The sequence below is a fragment of the Rhinichthys klamathensis genome, unplaced genomic scaffold (genome assembly GCF_029890125.1).
Source record: "Rhinichthys klamathensis goyatoka isolate OS25496 unplaced genomic scaffold, OSU_Roscu_1.1 h1tg000037l_1, whole genome shotgun sequence".
In the NCBI taxonomy this organism is placed as follows: Eukaryota; Metazoa; Chordata; class Actinopteri; order Cypriniformes; family Leuciscidae; genus Rhinichthys; species Rhinichthys klamathensis.
This window is the reverse complement of record NW_026606585.1, coordinates 854,443-874,391: the sequence shown is the minus strand read 5'-3', so window position 1 is coordinate 874,391 and position 19,949 is coordinate 854,443. Positions and strand designations below refer to the sequence as shown.

The 19,949-nt window shown below is 39.0% G+C and overlaps 2 protein-coding genes across 2 annotated transcripts; one reads left to right on the top strand and one right to left on the bottom strand.

The window, feature by feature from the left end:
* Positions 1-1,527: 1,527 nt before the first annotated feature.
* On the top strand, positions 1,528-10,889 carry mfsd4ab (major facilitator superfamily domain containing 4Ab). Its single transcript, XM_056246434.1, has 10 exons — positions 1,528-1,818; positions 3,260-3,458; positions 3,868-4,101; positions 4,182-4,335; positions 4,948-5,078; positions 5,171-5,344; positions 5,563-5,710; positions 10,027-10,097; positions 10,177-10,294; positions 10,400-10,889. Exons 1-10 carry the CDS (start codon positions 1,589-1,591, stop codon positions 10,525-10,527), a joined length of 1,587 nt encoding a protein of 528 aa, XP_056102409.1. The 5' UTR covers positions 1,528-1,588; the 3' UTR covers positions 10,528-10,889.
* A 926-nt stretch (positions 10,890-11,815) lies between these two features.
* On the bottom strand, positions 11,816-19,202 carry nucks1b (nuclear casein kinase and cyclin-dependent kinase substrate 1b). Its single transcript, XM_056246433.1, has 8 exons — positions 18,817-19,202; positions 16,985-17,034; positions 16,641-16,695; positions 15,700-15,728; positions 15,431-15,568; positions 13,670-13,840; positions 13,421-13,561; positions 11,816-13,262 (listed from the first exon to the last, which is right to left on the bottom strand). The coding sequence occupies exons 1-8, from the start codon at positions 18,831-18,833 to the stop codon at positions 12,937-12,939; spliced, it is 927 nt and encodes a 308-aa protein (XP_056102408.1). The 5' UTR covers positions 18,834-19,202; the 3' UTR covers positions 11,816-12,936.
* Positions 19,203-19,949: the final 747 nt, after the last annotated feature.

Sequence of the window (19,949 nt, the reverse complement as noted above, 5' to 3'; positions counted from 1 at the left end):
AATATTAGTTTAAAAAGTTTAAAAAACATTAATGTAAAGTAAAATATCTTCTTATGTACTCTGCAGAAGAAAGAAGGCCATAAAGGTTTGGAAAGATATGAGGGTGAGTAAATGATGACAGAATTTTCATTATTCATTCATTTATTGACTTAAAGGAACGTCATTTAAGGCCTTCACCAGGACCTGTAAGCAGAGGTTTTGACATTTCACAAAAGTCTTAGGATGAGTTCATAGGCCATTGTTTAACAAGTACTATATAAGTAACACTTTGTGAATGTACAAAGCTAATAATTGCCATTGGCTTTTTGGATTATTTTGTTGAATAAAAGCAAATTAGTGATGTAGCCTTGTAGCATTGCATTTATTCTAAGTTGAAGAGCCAACAATAAAAGCATTTAAAACCAACCTTTAGAAATGCTCTTTTAGGAGTTCTTTGCTGGTGAATGTTTAGATGATGCTGATTTAATATGAGTGGTCCAGTTATGTTAACATTATACTACGGGGCAGTTGAATGCTCGAATCTGATTGGTTGACGAGAAACGCACGGCTAAAGTAGTTCCAGCTGGTCTTTTTGACCGCGTTACAGTTCCATATCACTTCGCCAAATTATTTTATTCCAGAGGTTTTACAGCCGACAACAGCCACAAAAAAAAAAGGACCAAGGTTTTTTTTGGCACAAAACTACGTTTTATTGTGTAGGCTACGGACAGCACATTCTTAAAAGCTACTTGACATTTCTCACTAGTGAGATAATAACGACACTGTTTGAGCAGATAAACGTACTGTTTCACTAGACGCTGAAGACTGTTGAGAGTTCAGACCATGGTTGAGAGAGACAGACTCAGGTAATTCATACACACTTGATATCTCTCTCTCTCTCTCTCTCTCTCTCTCTCTCTCTCTCTCTCTCTCTCTCTCTCTCTCTCTCTCTCTCTCTCTCTCTCTCTCTCTCTCTCTCTCTCTCTAACTGCAGTAATAACTGCATTATCAGTGTCTGCTATCAGTGGCTCAAGCCTCCGTAACTATTACTCTAAAATGATGTTTTGGAATTAGCAACCGTCCTACAAACAAGATCGAGCGTTTAAAAAAAAAGAAAACTGGCAAATGTCTTGAAATGCATAATCTGAACAATATTTTCAGGTGTGGTAACCGTATAGCCTAAGTGGAATAATTGACGATGGGCCGTTGAATTATGAATTATTATTATTAGAAAAATAGTGCACACCCGCAGAGGGAGTGACCGTTACACCGGATGTGCTAATTTTCCCTCCCTAATTTTTCAACTGACCGTCGTCAATTCAAGCCGTATCACATTCTTATCCACGACTCTGAGCACCAAAATCATTGACAGTTTTACTGAAAATCATTGACAGTTTCGAATAGCTCTGTTGAAACGTGATTTTTAGGCATTAACTAAAGAATCATCAGGTTCATGAAATGGGAGGAGTGAACGAATATAAATGTGGGGAATGATCTTCTACTCTGACATCTGTCACCTAAGCAAATGGTTTGAAACCCATTCGACAGCAACATCCAGACACCAGTAACGTTACAGCTGTCAGTGGAATAGATTGGTGATTTTCACGCTATGTTAATTGAGGAGCGTATATTAACACTTTTCCGTAGGAACTGTCAACATACACTGACATACTGGAGTGTGTTCTTTAGCTTTGGACTGAGCATCGCCTTCCTGGGGCCTACGATCATAGATCTGAAATGCCAGACAGGCTCCACGTTACAGGAGATCACCTGGGTGTTCTTCTCCCAGCAGCTCTGCCTGCTCATCGGCAGCTCGGCTGGAGGACTTTTCACAAAAACGTGAGTAGAGAAGCGAGTGTGTCTCTGCTGGTAAACTGTGCGGGGAGTCCAACAATGAAGATGGACATCTGCATCAAGATAAACTCTAGTCTCATTGTTTGTGAAACAATGTTTCCAGATTAAATGTCAGACAGTAAATGGCTGTCAGACTCCGAGTCTATTACATTATTGCCTGGGGAGTTTATGCACTTTTTTGGTCATTTTCTTCCTTTTTCAAAGTGCTTGCTCCTTACCATGTGAATCTCAGATGTTGGTTAACCTTTTATTGTAGTTTAACACAGATGTATTGCAACTTTTCATGTCAGCTTTCAGTCTGAAACTTCTTGACATCCTCAACAGATGTGGTTTGAACACAATGCAATAAAAACATGCCTCACACAAACAGCAAATTGTGAACCTTGAGCTGGGATTTATCATAAGGTGAAGCTAACACATATATTAGTATAACTATATGACCACATTTAGAAATATATATTGAAGTCATATTTTAAAAAATGAAAATATTCTTTTATAGTTTTAAAGACAAATGTATATATTTTACAGATTTCAAAATATATTTATATTATATATGTTTTAAACATGGTTAATCTGTTATATAATATGTTAAACAGAAATATTTAATATATAAAAAATATGAAAGAAATGTCAACAAAAATCATGTTAAATATTTTATAGCTTTAAAGACAAATTTATATATTTTATGGACACTGCGATATTTCTGATTAAAAACCGTGACGATAATTGTGCTTAAATGGCTATAAAATAATAATTATTACTAAATAAAAATATAAAAATGAGTAAAAGATTATTATTTCAATAATCTAAGAATTTAAATAAAAAAATGTATTCTAAAAAATGATAATGCTAAAATGTGTGGATGCCTTAATATATTTAAAACTTTATTTTGATGAAAAAAGCAGGGAGCCCTTGCTTAAAGCTTCTCTTTTGTTCATAATGCTCATTACAATTACGAGTTTGGGAAAATGGGTGGCACATCCCAAACGCTTGTTATCACAAGTGACACAAACTCAGAGCAGATGCAGAGATGCACTCGAGAGTTCATGTGGAGCAGCATTTACTGCGAAACGAGCCGCTCTGAGATAATAAATAATAAAATTGATAATAATAAAAGAGCACAGTGCCATGCTTCACTCTGAAACTTGTAGAGCATATATTTATTTATTTCAACTGATGGTGCAGCCCTACTACTGGCTGTCTGACTTACTGTCAGACACATGAAAGCACATAAAACATACCATTTAAGACTGCCCTTGAAGTTCTAAGAAACATCATGTTTTGGAAGATCAATTTGGGAGGTCACTTGATAGCTATTACAGATCTTAACCATTAGCATTTGTAATGGGAAGAATTAAAAAAAATATATAAAGTGGGAAAATGTACAAATAATCAAGCAACCAAGCTGTTTTCCTTGTCTTCTCAGGTTGTTCGGTGCTCTCATCGCTCTCTTCTTCTCCTCCCTCATCATCTCTGTGGTTTTTGCTATCATCCCACTTTGCTATAATGTGCTGTTGCTGGCGGTTGCTATGGCAGTGTCAGGCCTGGCTATGGGCATCATCGACACTATAGCAAACTTCAGACTGGTGTCTATGTATAAGAAAGACTCTGCTATCTTCCTGCAGGTGAGTGAAGACATTTCTCTTCAGATATATATATACATCACTCAGGGAGGTGTTGATCTACTCTATACATACATTTATGTACAGTAGTGTTTATTTCAAATAATCATATTCGTGTTTTATTTGAATCAGTTGTTGGTCAGATGGAAAAGATTGTAAGTCAATGGAAACTACATCAACTTAAAAGAACAACATTTGATTTCTTATTTTTACTTTTGTTTTTTGGGGGGAATCTGACCTGGACATTTTGTGAGATTCACTCCAGTATTCATTCTGTGCTGGCTGCTTTAGCTAAGTGTGGTTTGGATAGGGACATATTTAAATGCATGATTTATTTATGTTATAATCCGTTGTATTATAGGTTGACAGCTCTAAATTGTGTTTCCCATCAGTGTCTTCTCTCTCTTTCCAGGCACTGCACTTCTTCATTGGGCTCGGCGCTCTGGTGAGCCCCCTGATTGCAGAGCCTTTCATATCAGAGCACTGCCTGGGCAGTAATAGCACAGAAAATGCCACAGAGATACATCACCACTTCAGATCCAGCGACAGGTCACCTGTAATCCTTGCTGTAAATTCCCCACACTCTGAGCTGGTCGAGGAGAAGGCCAGTGTGTCGTACGCCTTCTGGATCATGGCTGTCATAAATGTAAGCTGATGTACAGCTCTGTGCAGGAGAGCCTGGATCTCTGTGACATCTCTTTCACTCTGAGTCTTTTTCTCTCCTAGTTGCCTGTGCCGATTGCGGTTTTTGTGTTGATGTACCAAGAGAAGCTGCTTCGCTGTTGTACGAACAGCCCTCCACGACTGCTGGACAAAGATGAGTTAGCCATGGAGACTAAAGCACCAGAAATCACAGAAATGCCCGAACCATACGATGCAGGTACAAGTGATCTTTGAACTACACTAACATTCAGAACTTTAGGGACGGTCGGATTCAGCGTCTTTTCTGTAAGAACCAGCTTATGCTCATCAAGGCTGCATTTATTTAATAAAAAAAACGTAATATTATGAAATATTGCTATTTAAAATATTTAATTTATATTAAATGTAATTTATTCCTGTGATCAAAGCCGAATTTTCAGCATCATTACTCCTGTCCTCAGTCACACGATCCTTCAGAAATCATTCTGATATGCTGATTTGGTTCTCAAGAAACATTTATTATTATCAATGCTGAAAAGAGTTGTGCTGCTTCATATTTTTGTGGAAACCTCAAAACATTTTCTTCAAGATTATTTGATTAATAGAAAGTTCAAAATAACAGCATTTATTTGAAATAGAAATATTTTTTTAACATTATAAATGTCTTTACTGTCTTTTTAAAATCAATTTAATGCATCTTTGCTGAATAAAAGTAATAATTTCTTTTTTTAAATCATACTTACCGCAAACCTTTAAACAGTAGTGTAGGTGATTGAAACTAACATGTAAAACTCAATAACTCTCCCCAACTTTGTTTCACTTTTATTTCTTCTTATTCTGGTGTCCTTAGATTTCCATCATTCAGGACATGGAAACATTTTCAGCTGCTGCATGAATGGTAACCTGCGTGGGTTACCGGTCACTTTTTTTGCTATCCATATCTTGGGTGGTATGGTGCTGTTTATGACAGAGGGCATTATGGTGAGAAAGCTCAATGAGGCTAATTATTTTTATGACATTTTTTTAGAACTGCAAGTGAAAATTCACACTTGACCCTTGAACCTCACCTTTAGGGGGTCTATGCCGGCTTTGTTTACACGTATGCTGTTTCAGCTCCCATTTCTCTGCACGCTAAAATGGCAGGATACCTGAACAGTATCTTCTGGGCAGCCGTCACTGCTGGACGACTGGTGTCTGTCCCGCTGTCGTACCGCTTCAGGCCGGTGCATCTGCTCATCGTGAACCTGGTAATCTATAATTAAATACTGTAATTAACATACATAGAGCTGATTTTCACTGTTTACAGAGTATACACCACCCAAACTACCTATAAGTTGTTTCCTTCATCCTCCATTCAAGCTGTTGCTATCAGTTGTTAGAAATATTGAGTATGTGATGAATCATAGATTTATGATTGTTGAATTTGGATCCTCTCTGCTCTGCTCTCTCTCTCTCTCTTGTTAAGGCTGGTGTGAATGTAACATTGCTGCTGTTACTGATCCTCTACACAAACAGAGTGTTTCTGTTTGTTGGGACGACCTTGCTCGGGCTTTTCATCAGCAGTGTTTTCCCCTGCATAGTGGCCTACACTGAGGACATCCTAAACTACCGCGGTAAACTGCACACAGCATACTTCATGTTTTATATCACAGCCACTTCAATTGTTCTTATGTTCTATATTCCATAATAATAATAATTTTATTTTTTACAGTTTTTGTAATTATTATATAAATTCGAGTCTTATCATATAAATACTATATATATGTCATAATAATTATTCTAATTAGTTCTATATATGATTTAGAAGTATATGATTGTTAAATTCAAATTTAACAAATGCTAAATATGACAACCTCCTTTTGGGGGCATCTGAGGATGTTATTAATTTTAAATGAATTAAAAACAAATATTAATATTGTTACGAAGTAGCAGGAATGAAGCAGAGAGGGAATCCAAACGCAAGCACTTTAATAATCCAACAAACAGGTAAACTCAGAACTAGGAACAAATAACTCAGGACACACTACAAGTAACATTAAACAACCGACAGCCAACAACTGAAACACAGGGGTTTAAATACACAGACAAACAAGCTAAACAAGATAACAAGGGGGCGTGGTTAATTAGAGACACCTGGGGAGACTAATAGACATAGACGAGGAACACCTGTGGACACTGAGCAACAACATGACAAAAGACAAGACACATGGCAGGATAACATGACAAACAGGGAATCACATGACAGACAAGAACAAGGAACAAAACACAAAACCCACACCGTGACATAGCCCCTCCCCTATGGGCGGCTCCCGACGCCCATAAAAACAAAAAAACAATAGTTCAGGAGGGTGGTGAAGCGGAGGCGGTCAGGGGGAGGGATGGAGGGCCAGGCCCGCACAGGGGAACGGGACCAGGACATAGTCATGGTGGACCTGGGCCATGAAGCGTGGGCGGACCAGGTTGTGCAGGCGACCAGGGTGGAGCAGGCAGTTCAGGTGGCCACGGTGGAGAAGACCCCTCGGGCGGCCAGGGCGGCGAAGACCCTTCGGGCGGCCAGGGCGGCGAAGACCCTTCGGGCGGCCAGGGCGGCGAAGACCCCTCGGGCGGCCACGGCGGCGAAGACCCCTCGGGCGGCCACGGCGGCGAAGACCCCTCGGGCGGCCACGGCGGCGAAGACCCCTCGGGCGGCCACGGCGGTGCAGGATCAGTGGGCTCCGGTGCAGGATCAGCGGGCTCCGGCGCAGGATCAGTGGGCTCCGGCGCAGGATCAGTGGGCTCCGGCGCAGGATCAGCGGGCTCCGGCGCAGGATCAGCGGGCTCCGGCGCAGGATCAGTGGGCTCCGGCGCAGGATCAGTGGGCTCCGGCGCAGGATCAGCGGGCTCCGGCGCAGGATCAGTGGGCTCCGGCGCAGGATCAGTGGGCTCCGGTGCAGGATCAGTGGGCTCCGGCGCAGGATCAGTGGGCTCCGGTGCAGGATCAGTGGGCTCCGGTGCAGGATCAGTGGGCTCCGGTGCAGGATCAGTGGGCTCCGGTGCAAGTGTGTGCGTAGCCCACACACACCACATGGCTGTGGCCATAATGGCCAGTGTTGCGGTCACTGAGGGTTCAGGCGGCGCATGCGTGGCGTGATCAGTCTCTGGCTGTGCAGACGTGACGTGAACGGTCTCTGGCTGGGCAGACGTGACGTGAACAGTCTCTGGCTGGGCAGACGTGACGTGAACAGTCTCTGGCTGGGCAGACGTGACCTGAACAGTCTCTGGCTGGGCCGACGTGACGTGAACAGTCTCTGGCTGGGCCGACGTGACGTGAACAGTCTCTGGGTGGGCAGACGTGACGTGAACAGTCTCTGGCTGGGCAGACGTGACGTGAACAGTCTCTGGCTGGGCAGACGTGACGTGAACAGTCTCTGGCTGGGCAGACGTGACGTGAAGCTTAGTCTCTGGATCGGCAGAAGTGACGTGAAGCTCAGTCTCTGGATGGACGGTCTCTGGCTGGACGGTCTCTGGCTGGACGTGAAGCTCTGGCTGGACGTGGCTGACGTGAAGCTCTGGCTGGACGTGGCTGACGTGAAGCTCTGGCTGGACGTGGCTGACGTGAAGCTCTGGCTGGACGGTCTCTGGCTGGACGTGGAGATCAGGTGATGACCTGGCGTACCACGGAAGGAAGCTCTCCTCACAAATGGAGAGGGCCTCTCTCCAGTTCAGACCGGCTAAATCGGGGAGTTCCCTCGGGCTGACCTCCTTAGCTCCCAGCCGGTAACAAAGTTTTATCTCCTCGTCCCCCAGGGAGCAAGAGGCAGCAACTGAAGCAAACCCCCAGGTGAACTGAAACAGGTCTTGGCTATCTAGGGCCAAGGCCGCGACCTGTCCAGCGAACTCACGGATCTGTGCTGCTGGGTTCATCTTTGGTCGGTTGTTCTGTTACGAAGTAGCAGGAATGAAGCAGAGAGGGAATCCAAACGCAAGCACTTTAATAATCCAACAAACAGGTAAACTCAGAACTAGGAACAAATAACTCAGGACACACTACAAGTAACATTAAACAACAACCGACAGCCAACAACTGAAACACAGGGGTTTAAATACACAGACAAACAAGCTAAACAAGATAACAAGGGGGCGTGGTTAATTAGAGACACCTGGGGAGACTAATAGACATAGACGAGGAACACCTGTGGACACTGAGCAACAACATGACAAAAGACAAGACACATGGCAGGATAACATGACAAACAGGGAATCACATGACAGACAAGAACAAGGAACAAAACACAAAACCCACACCGTGACAAATATAATACATATTATTTTTTTTAAATGAAAAGCTTATATATTAGGGCTTTTAAAATTAACACGCTAACGTATGTGATAATTTTTTTCAGTTAAAAACATTTAACGTAATTAACGCAGCATCCGTTTATTCCCTTTGGCTAGCGTTACGTTATATGATCACGCTCTTCTTCATGCAAATGCTTTTAAACCATTCAAGCACGACAAGACAAAAGAGAACACAGTGCTGTACTAGCGCTCATCTGTGAATCTCCTGTCTGTGTGACACACACACACACACACACACACTCGTAGCGCACAGAAAGTCGCTTCAGACAGTGCTTGAACGGACAAGAACACACAACTTTATGCCAAAATGCTGGTTTTGTCGAGTATCCTTGCAAACACAGTCTGAAATTAGTTAAATGAAGTCTTAAATGAATGTAAAGAGTTGTGAGAGAATGGGATGCGTGTCAGATAAACCATGTCATGTGCGGCAGGTCTTAAAGTGACAGCAGCCTAATAAATCTGTTGCTGTCATTAGAATAACCAAAGAACAAAAGAAAAATCTCTCACTGCTCTTGAATTAATAACTTTTGTAGTTTTAATAAGGATTAATCTATATTTAATTTCTAATTTATCCAGGAAAGACTGTGAAGTGTTTGATAACTTTATTCAATTTCTGTATATATCCTACCTGAAAATCTTAAAGCACTGTTTAAAAGGTTACATGGGTCAAAACATTGAAAAAATTACTTTCGTTGATTTTTGACTGGGCAAGTAAACATCTGAACCGGTCTGACTGAGCCAATAGAAAAAAATGAGCCCTGATATATTCAAGGGGACAGGTAAATGTGACATTTATTATAATGGGTTTATGTGAAGATTGTTTTAAGTTCACTTAAATTAAAAGTTGTTATATTTTATAAAGACTAATGCCGCATGGCTATTTCATAGAGACATCAGTAGCAGTATTGGTATATTGACAAATATTTAAATATAGGCTACAGTCTTTATGTTGTTTCTACATTAATTTGAAGAATAAATGTGAAATGACAATACAAAAATGTTAATATTTAATATAAAATGTCATTTATTTAACAAAAATAAAGCCAAAAATGGAGAAGCCATTTGTGACAAACTAAGAACACTTTATTATTTGATTGCTTGCAGAGCCACCTTTAGCAGTAATAACTTAATCGTTTTCTGACTTTATCAGTCTCTCACATTGTTCTGGAGGATTTTTTTAAAGGTCATTGTTTCAGAAGTCTTATGATTTGTTCAGCTGCTGCCATGTTCTTTTTAGAGAGAAGAAGCTTTCTCCTAACAACCCTTCCAAACATGCCACACCTGTCCTTAACATGGCCTGTAGAGTCTGAGGTGTAGTTCTTGGGTGTTTTGCGATTTCTCCGAGCAGTGCACGGTCTGACCTTGGGGTGAATTTACCTGGACGTCCACTCCTGGGAAGATTGGCAACTGTTGGCAAATGTTTTCCACTTGTGAATTATCTTCCCCACTGTAGAATGATGGACTTCAAATTGTTTGGAAATGGCAATAAAATTATTGACTACAGGGGGACTTTAGGAATATTTTCAGATATCCCTAAAATAATGGACAAACAAGGCCACAAAAAAAAAAAAAATCTTTTTTTTTTCTTCAGGATGTGCAACAACAGTTTTAGTGACAACTTCCGGAATGGGTGAGATGACGTTGCAAGTGTTGGTTGGATCAGTAAGTTCTTGCTCTCATGTTTTTAAACTTGGGAAGGATTTTCTAAAAAAGTAAATAACCCTGAACAAATTTCTTCCAGCTTATTCAGAAAAAAGGCAGCTACAGTTTTTTGGTGTGTGGTATGGTCATCGGATGCCTTGGTTTCATCTTCCTCTTTAGCGTGATCCTGTGCAACCGCATCCACAGAAATCTCACAGGTGAAAACAACATACATGGGGATAAACAGTATTTATATCAGCAGTTAAGTATGTAACTTAAGTAAACTGAGCAACATTATATGACTCAATGTCTTCACCATCCAGGAGCATCTAAAAAAGCAGCCATGGTGGAAGCCCCACCAGCGCCCGCTCCACCTGCTTCAGAGAAAGCTGCTCCAGAACAGAAAGTTGCTGTAATACAGCCTGAATCAATTAAATGTGACTCTGGATGAAACCATTGACAGGTCACAACCTGCTGGAAATACTTGACAACTAAACTGTAAACAGTGAATGTGCTTTTATCATATTTGTGTAAAAAACAACAACAGAAAACCCTACATAGTGATGCAATATGTTTTTATGTATAAGTTTGGTATTATATATGTAATTTTTGTTTATTTGTTTAGTTTCTTGCAAATAATCTTGACTGTTAATTATGAATATTACAGGAAGAGAAGACAAATGTGAGAAATGTTTGATTACAGGAGGGGAATTAAGTCATTTATGGCTCATTAAAATGGATAAAAATATAAAGTTTTGTGCTTTACCCAAGACTGAAATTTATTAACACCAAATTAAATGAATAATTCACCAATCTAAGAATTCCTAGAACTTCCTTATTCCTTCAAAACTATTTTTATCTTGTTAAAAATGGTCTTAGGCTGGAAGGTCATGGCCAGAATATTGTACTGGTTGGAAAACTCAAGACTAACGCAAAAGTTATTTGCAGTAATATTGCAATAAATTATTGTTTACCGTGTAAAGAGACGTCATGTTGTGCAAACTTTGTGTTCTGCCAAAATAAATGTGCAGAAGATATTTTAATGTCTTTATTTTGTTGTGTTATTTAGTTAAAATATTCTTTAAAATACCCTTTATGTTCCGCAGAAGAAAGTAATAGTTTTGGAATGACACGAGGCAAGGGTGAGTAAATGTTAAATTATCACTTTTGGGTGAACTATCCTAAAATTGTTGTCATCATAAAGTTGCGGTCACATTAGTGAAATGTCAGAGAAAGTTGTGCAAAATATCACTGGTGAAAAGATCAGTTTTTTTATTGTCAATAGTGCAGTGATGTATGAAGCACAGCTCACACTAAAGTCAACGCGGAGAATCTGCATGACCAACTTGAACGCGAGTGGAAATCTTGCACGCTCATGCAGAATTCACGTTAGCTTGTTTCCTATTTAAATTACTGGATTTTGCCCATGAAAATTCATTGAACATTAAAAATAATCGCACTTCAAAACCTTTCTTGAGCGAATTCCTATGGAAATGAATGGATTTTCAGTCATTTTGGAAAGTAGCTGCGGTATTTGTTAAAAGACAGCATGGAGTATCAACGTACTGTACCAACATAAAACACAGTGAGAGACTAATCTTCAAACCATACAAACTCAAGTGGGTCTTTAATCTGAAAGGGGCTAAGTAAATTAGTATATGATGTCATTTCTGTTATAGTCTAACGAAACAAGATTCGCTGTAAAAAGCGAAGTGAAAAACAGGTCACCAACTACTCGATTTCTTTAAAGATACATTTTATTTTTCCTTGTAAAACAAATTTTTACAAAAATCAGAACAGCGTAATTAAAACAAACATTTATTTTGGATAAATTATGATATAGACTGAAAGGCTACAGGTTAGGATGGAGATACACGCGATAAAAATAGTCTTATGAAGCTGAGAAAGCTATGAATGGTGTGCACTGAATTCAGCTCGTTTTTACCATTCTAATGGCTCAACGGGCTGCATTTAAAAAGGCATCTATAAGCATCAAAATATTCTTAAAAAATGCACACATGAAGCATCACAGAGGTCAATAATAAGGTTTTCACTAGCTCACTTCTGACATCACTCATCCTGAGCCCGAGACTCCGCCCACCGACGTACTTCGCACCACGTACATGAAAGCATGCCAACCATGAAAGAGGTTCAATACAACCATAGAAAAAGTCATCTTAGTTCAAATGCTCAGACGGGAAAAAGCTGATTTACTAGACTGAATCAAGAAAACAACTGCACGGAAAGTGGGAGAAAGTAGCGTACTAGAGCTATGTAGCGTACAGTTGATGTAGCAAGGAAAATCACGTGACTGAACTGCAGCCACAACAATCCAGTGCAGTTCATGACGACAAGCGTATATGTTCATTATAAGCCTGTTTTCAACGGTCAATGCAGCTGGGATGAGATCGTGTACATTAAAAGTCACAAAAATTTGTTTGTTTAGGAACGAGCAGTTACGTTCTTCAACTGCATTTTTTTTTTTAAATGAAGGTGCCCATAAAGTGAAGTACAGAGCCTACAGTATAATCTGTATTTTTTGGGCAAGTCGTTTTCATCCTTTGTTATACGTTGAAAGTCAACTATAACAAAACGGTTTCGGCAAATACGTTGCAAAGCTATAATTGAAACATTGATTAGTGATTACTATGAAAGATCGCATTTTGGGATAAGGCCAAACCGTACAGTTTTAGAATAGGTCTGATGATACTTTACAGATTTCGTTCGGAGATATGGTATTTACAAGCTGAGAGACATGACAAACATCCAAAACACTCTTTGAGTATTGTGGGAAATAAATTCTACTGCTCCTCATTAAGAAAAACAGATAACAGACACGTTCACCAGCAGGCGAAAGAGCTCAGTCTTCACCTGATGGAGCTTCCTCCTCAGAAACATCGTCTTTTTCCTCTTTCTCTTTCTCATTCTCTTTCTCCTCCTCCTCCTCTTCCTCCTTTTCTCCGTTGTCATTGTTTTCCTCCCCTTCTGCGCCACTTTCATCATCCTGTGTCTTCTTCGGGGCGGGCGACTCTTTCCTGTCTTCCTTTTTTGCCTCGTCCTCTTCCTCCTCCTCCTCCTCCTTGTTGCTCTCGATATCTTCATCTTTGGCTTTAGGCGAGGCCTTTTTCACAACTCTCTTAACCTTCGTCTGACGTTTTCCTCTCCTCTTCTTGGGCCCTCGGGTCACTGGGAGAAGATAATTGACTTAATTACTGTAACTGTGACAGCTAAAGGTGTCTAGAGGAAGTTTGTAATTAATTATCAAGTGATTAGTGATTAATTATCAAGGTATTACAGTAGACCTTTTTTTTTTGCAGACATAATCTGATTATGGGTGGCTTTACCTGAAGCCCTTAGCTTGGGTTTAGGCGATTTCTTGTCTTTGCTTCTCCTGGTCACTTTTGAGATCTTCCGTTTGGGTCGGCCATAATCACTGTCGTCATCATCGTCCTCGACCATAAAGTCTTCATCGCTGCCTGAGTCCTCTGTGAGCAGATGAGGGAAGTAAAAAATATCAGGTATCTCACGGTTAGCTAACGTGCGAATGTCAATGTTCTTGAAATAGTTTGACTCTGACATAATACTGTTTGTACCGCCAGTGTAAACATCACTGTCATCTTCTTCCTCCTCTTCCTCTCCTTCCTCATCCTCACTTCCTCCGTCCCCAAGAAGAATCTCCCTCTGTTTGGACGCAGCTTTAGTGGCAGCCTGACGCACCTGCCGGCCCTTCTTCTTCACAACTTTTACCTCATCGTCACTGTCATCTGTGTGTCAAAAGAGCAGGTACATGGTTAATTAACACAAGCTGAAGGTTTGTTAAAAATAAACACTAAATCACAACACAGGCATGGAAAAAATCGCCTGCGGTTTTTCTTAAGTGAATAAGAGCAAGTTGATTAGCAGATGAGAGCAGATTCACATTGTACAAAGGAACAAAAGAATAAAATTCCATTTTAATAGCATAAAAGAAAATGAAGAAGAGCATGAGACTGAAAAACTATTATTTACATGTTATATGTTGTTTATATATTTATTATATATATTATAGAAATTAAACTGGAATCGTGATTTGAGTTAGTGCGATTTACAAAATCGCACTAACTCAAATCGCGATTCCAGTTTAATTTCTATAATAAAGGCTGCAATTTTTTCCGATTTTGAACTTAATAAATATATTAAGCACAGTTTGTTAGTGAAGAGCGGCTCTGTGATCAGTAGTAAATGCTGCTCCATCTCTTAAAGCACTGCGAGTTTGAGTCACTTATAACGTGCATTTGAAAAGGCAACACACATCTAACATCTTCCCAAACTACAACATTATAAATATACTTTATTATTATGAAAATACCTGAGATGGCTTGAAGAACTCGAATACACCATATATTGCGGCAGTCGTGTGTTGACTTTTGTGTTTAATAAGTAAAAGTGTTTCTATCTTCTTTTTATTCAGCTACAATAGCTTGATGCATTTGTCCACATTAGGGATTTCATGGAACATTATAAGTTATATTATTTCTGTGTGAGGGCACCCTCCAGCTTCCAGTATGAATTAGCAGTCACACGCTCAGCAATGCTCACTCCACCCTATTTTGGGTAAAAAATAGGAAAAATAATACTTCTCTCTAAAGAAATGTATATGATAATCCATATGTTTTTCTCCTCGGGTTATATTTCAAACTAAAGACATGGACTTTTATTTTGCATACCTCCTGACAAAAATCAAGAAATTAGTGTTACAGATATTTATCATAATAATATAATATTTTATAATAATTAGACCTTATAAGGATTCCTTATAAGAATCATTAGACCTTTCTGTTGATTTATAGTCATAGGCTGCCTGCAGGTTTAAAGGGTTAGTTCACTAGACATTAATAAAGAGATGGTACAATAAATCCATATGAATCGAGCGGTTTAATCAAACAAAGTCTTCTGAAGAGACATGATTGCTTTATAAGATGAACAGATTCATTTTAGGCTTTTTTCACATATAAACATTGATCAGTGAACATACAATGGAGCACTCAAATATGATGCCATGAGGGTGAGTAATTGATGACAGAATACAATTTTTGTGTGAACTAAACTCTTAAACTAAACATTATACACTACCAGTAAAATGTTTGACCACACTAGACTGAATATATATCCCATGATTTTGGATGTCAAAATATTTAATATATTACATTATGAATTGCCACTTGAAGAACACATGCCATTGTTGTTATACATATTGTGCATTTATATTTTTAAAATATAAGAACATTTAAAAGGTAAAATGCCAAACGTGCACAGAAAGTAGTTGTCAGAGGTAACTGAATGACTATGTAATGAAGTGTTTATACTGGTAATACCTGCAGCCCTTTTCCGTTTAGCTGTTGCTTGTCTCCCCTTGCTGGCCTCTTTAGCATCAAAATCACTGTCACCACCATCATCCTCCTCTTCCTCATCCTCCCCATAGTCATTGTCATTGTCATCATCACTTAAATCCTCTGGAATATTGGGATAGAAAAACATTTTGTCAGAATGTTTAATAACTGAATAAAAAAAAATCAATATAAAATAATTCTAAATAAAATATTTAAATATAAGCAAAAAATAAGTAAAATAAAATTTGACTTACTCTTGTGGTCCTTGTTTCGAGAATCATCACTACATAGGAAGAAATACAGCATTTATGTTTTAGCAATATATAAAATAATTCAGACAAAATACAGCCTTCCTGAATTTAAACTAAACGAATAGTGTAATGAATATGTATGCAGCTCATACATAATTTCAGAAATGAAGGAAGCTAAAATAAACGCATGCAAACTTGACAGTGGTGCTTAAAGGGTTAGTTCACCCAAAAAAGACAATTCTGTCATTATTTACTCACCCTCATGTCGTTCCAAACCCGTAAGACTTCCAATCATCTTTGGAAAACAAATGAAGATCTTTTTGATGAAATCTGAGAGCTTTCTGTCCCTCCATTGACAGCTACGCAACTACCACTTTCACGCCAAAGGTCTCAAAGGTAGTAAATACATCATTAAAGTAATCCATTTGACTCCAGTGGTTAAACATCAATTTTATGAAACGACACGTGTTTTGTTTGCGCAATTTTTTTTTACCACTTTATTTACAAAATATTAATCTCCAACGCACATTCACCCAACAACGTGTTCTCTCGCGTCAACACAGCACGCATGTCGTGTGGGTGCTCTCGTGAACTAGCGTTAAAGAGTAATATTTTATAAATAAAGTGGTTAATCATGTTTTTTATGCAAACTAAGCACTCGCATGGTAGTTGCGAAGACTGTCAATGCAGGGGACAGAGAGCTCTAAGATATCAAAAAAAAAAAAAAATCTTAATTTGTGTTCCGAAGATTAACGAAAGTCGTACGGGTTTGGAACGACATGAAAGTGAGTAATTAATGACAGAATTTTCATTTTTGGGTGAACCATCCCTTTAAACTAAAATATTACTTTTACAACCAGAAATGTATTAGTTTTGCTATCATTACTTTCTTAGTTACTACATGTGTACTAAAAAATATTATATAACTAATCAGAGAGACTGACCTGCGTTTTACAGATGTTTTCTCAGGTCGTTCCGATTCTTTTGCATATTCCTCATCTGTATCAAATCATTCAGTTTAATCAGGTTATAAAACAGCATGACTTCACAGCACATACAAAACACTGCATCTACTAAAGTATTAATGCAGCACAGTGACATTATTTAACACTAGAGATCTTTTTCTATTATTTTTTTTTATTATTATTATTATTTGTAATACTTTTCCAAGCCTGGAAGAAAACACTTTCACTTTCCCCGCATTATATTTCATGACTGTGGGAAAACCCTGTTAAGTGGGACACAATAGTGAGGTGTGCAACAGGATATTTGCATTAGAGGAATTTACCTGCATCGTCAGACTCTTGGAATTGTGCATAGTCAACCACCCTTTTATTCCTGTGCACAAAGAACAGGAAAGGAAATATAAACATAAATCCACAAGAGGACAAACATGTATGCAATATATTTAAAAATCATTTATTACTATTTACAATGAAATAAAAATGTACTATTCTTATTTTGTATGTAATATTGCACTATTTATAAATTATATAAATATCCCTCTTCTCTGATGACGAGGGCGGGATCAACCTTTCACTCACATGACATCAAAGCGATAGCGAACCACAACCATCCAATCAATTCCAGATGGACAAAAATCAAGTCCTGCTCTACTTTTTTTCTTGTTCGAGAAGCAGTTTCACTCGTATTTGCATCACGATAGGGAAGAAAAGACTAGCGCAACTTCCGATTCATGGCGACTTTAAAACTTCGACCTATATTAATATCTTATTGCACCATGTTAATGAATTTACATGCCTTGATGCTTAAATTGCAACAAAATCAATTTATATATATGATATTAATATATATGATAATCAATAAATAATCAATAATGTAGAGACAACCTGCATCATATTGTTTACTTTTTAATGTGGGAGGAAAAATATAACATTTATCAACTTAAAAAAATAAATAAATAAATGCAAAAAAATTCTCAATGCAAAAAAAAAAAAAGGAAACCTGACCTGAATGCAGCAGACCTTCGTTTTAGGCTAACAAAAACGAAATCATATTAATCTAAAAATAAATAAATGGTTGCAGATTTTCTGATTCATTCTCCATATGGCAACAGAGCTGTCACTGCTCTTATTTAAAGCAGTGAAGGGGCAGAGGAGCCAGGGGTGCCATGTTGGAGCAGGTTAATTGCCATGCCAACAGCAGCAGTGTGGGGAGGGAGGGACTGTTTGTTCAGATAGGGGCATTGAACTACAGGCCCTGCAGGTCAGGCCGTATTCACTGACCACAGGACCTAATCAGTCCATAAATTACACCGACCGACGACACCTACGTTCACTCCCTGCTCCGAGAGGGTTGCATATTAAATAAAAGAACCCGGTTTACTGTTTGACAGATGATAAGCAACACGTTGCCACTGTTCACGTCACTTGGCTTGAGCTCGTGGGTTCATATCGGTTCATTTCAGCGCTACGAAATCAAGAAGGGCGCATTTAAATACATTTATCGCGAAAAGCAAACACATTTGTTGACTTCCCACTTAGGAGCCTTAATTTCTGACTGAAACCAGATCCAAACCAAAGGTGCATTAACTACAAACACAAGTTTGCAGGAGAAATGGTTCAAGTCGTGTGTGTGAAATAATGGCGCGCGTTCACGCTCAAACACACGCTGCCGCTAAACTAACATTAATGCTCGCGGGGCTAACTGAGGAAAATACGCGAAACTTCCAAAATACGTTATTTAGTGTGTCACATTTACTCTGAATTACGAAATAACCATACAGCTATTTATTTTCCTTTTTAGTGATAATGCCTAGCTGCCTGGTTTTGAACAACATGAATTCCCCAGCAGTGAAAACTACTATCCCGCTTTTTTATTTAATGCTGGCCGCATGAGGTTAACATAGGCAACGTTACGTTTGGGGATGTAGAGACCGACACTGCCATGTTTTAAATGAAATAATATTCGTAAAAACATAAAGAGATGAAAATCTACGTGTTTAGGTGTGATTTGTGCTGTTTTGGGAAGCTAGTATGTAAACACGCGCAGAAAATGCTGGTTAGCCAGTTAGCATTTAGCAACATGGAGAGACCCACACACCGATCACACATCATGTGCGAACCTGTGAGGCAACAGAGGCTAATAAAACGCACTTACCTTGAAGGTCTCGCCATTCTGCAGACAGACTGAGAGACTTGTTTTTCCAAACTACAATTTTATTTGTAAACCCAGGTGCTGTCTTGCAGTGCAGGCTTTTTGCAGCTGAAATCCAGGTGTCTCTCCTGCTGCTGGAAAGCGCTTTCTGTAGCACGGAGCTGTACGAAACTACCTAGATGCAATGCAAACTGCACTAAAGACGCGCAAATGTGTGCGATCTAGAGCATCTGCTCGCACGCCGCGTTGGTCTGAGTGGGTAGAAAATGGAGAAATGTTGAAGTTGATCCACAGGCCGGAAAATGACCTGGTTAAGCCTGGTGTCGAATAGTAGCTAACTAATTAGCCACTGCCTGGCCTGCCAGCCAGGAATCTTTTATGAGTAGTAAAAGTGGGATGGGAGTCTGAAGAACGCAAGATGCCCGCAAACCAGGATTGGACGACCCCGCTCAGCAACAGTCCTTTACTACCCCCACTCTTGATGGTTAATCAGTTGATTAGATTATTTTAACTATTTCCAAATCTAGTTTAGTCAGATAATGTTATTAGCATGAGATAACGAAGCTATAATCAGTGTATTAAAAACTTAGGCCTACTAAAGTTTAAGGGCTGATTCATTAAGTAAATTAAGACATTTATATATATTCTTGGCGAAAGCCGAGTACAAATCAGCATGAAGTTTTAACATCTACTCTCGTGTAATGGAAATCATTATTCATTCTGATTTATAAAGGGTTAAACAAACAGATGGCTGAGAAGTATTTTGTGTTGCAATTGAAGGCTACAGGTGTGTAATGCTGTTTTATTTCAAAGGCAACTGGCTTTCTTCTCATTAACCAGAGTTATTAAAATCACACAAAAGGTTATCTGTAGGTTTTTTTTCTTCCAGCTATTCATGTTTATTTGCACAGTGCTGGAGTTGCAGAAGTGCTTTCAGATGGTTCAGGGTACAAAAAGCATATAGAAAACCCTTTAGCCTACAGTAGGCTATATCATGGGCAATCTTAACCAAGACACTTCGAATGTATTTAAAATATACCGAAATTTAATACAGTTCATGTTGAATTTATATTAAGTTTCAGTGAATTTGCTATAATTTCTAAACATGAATATCTTTGAATTGGGTTGCCTACAGG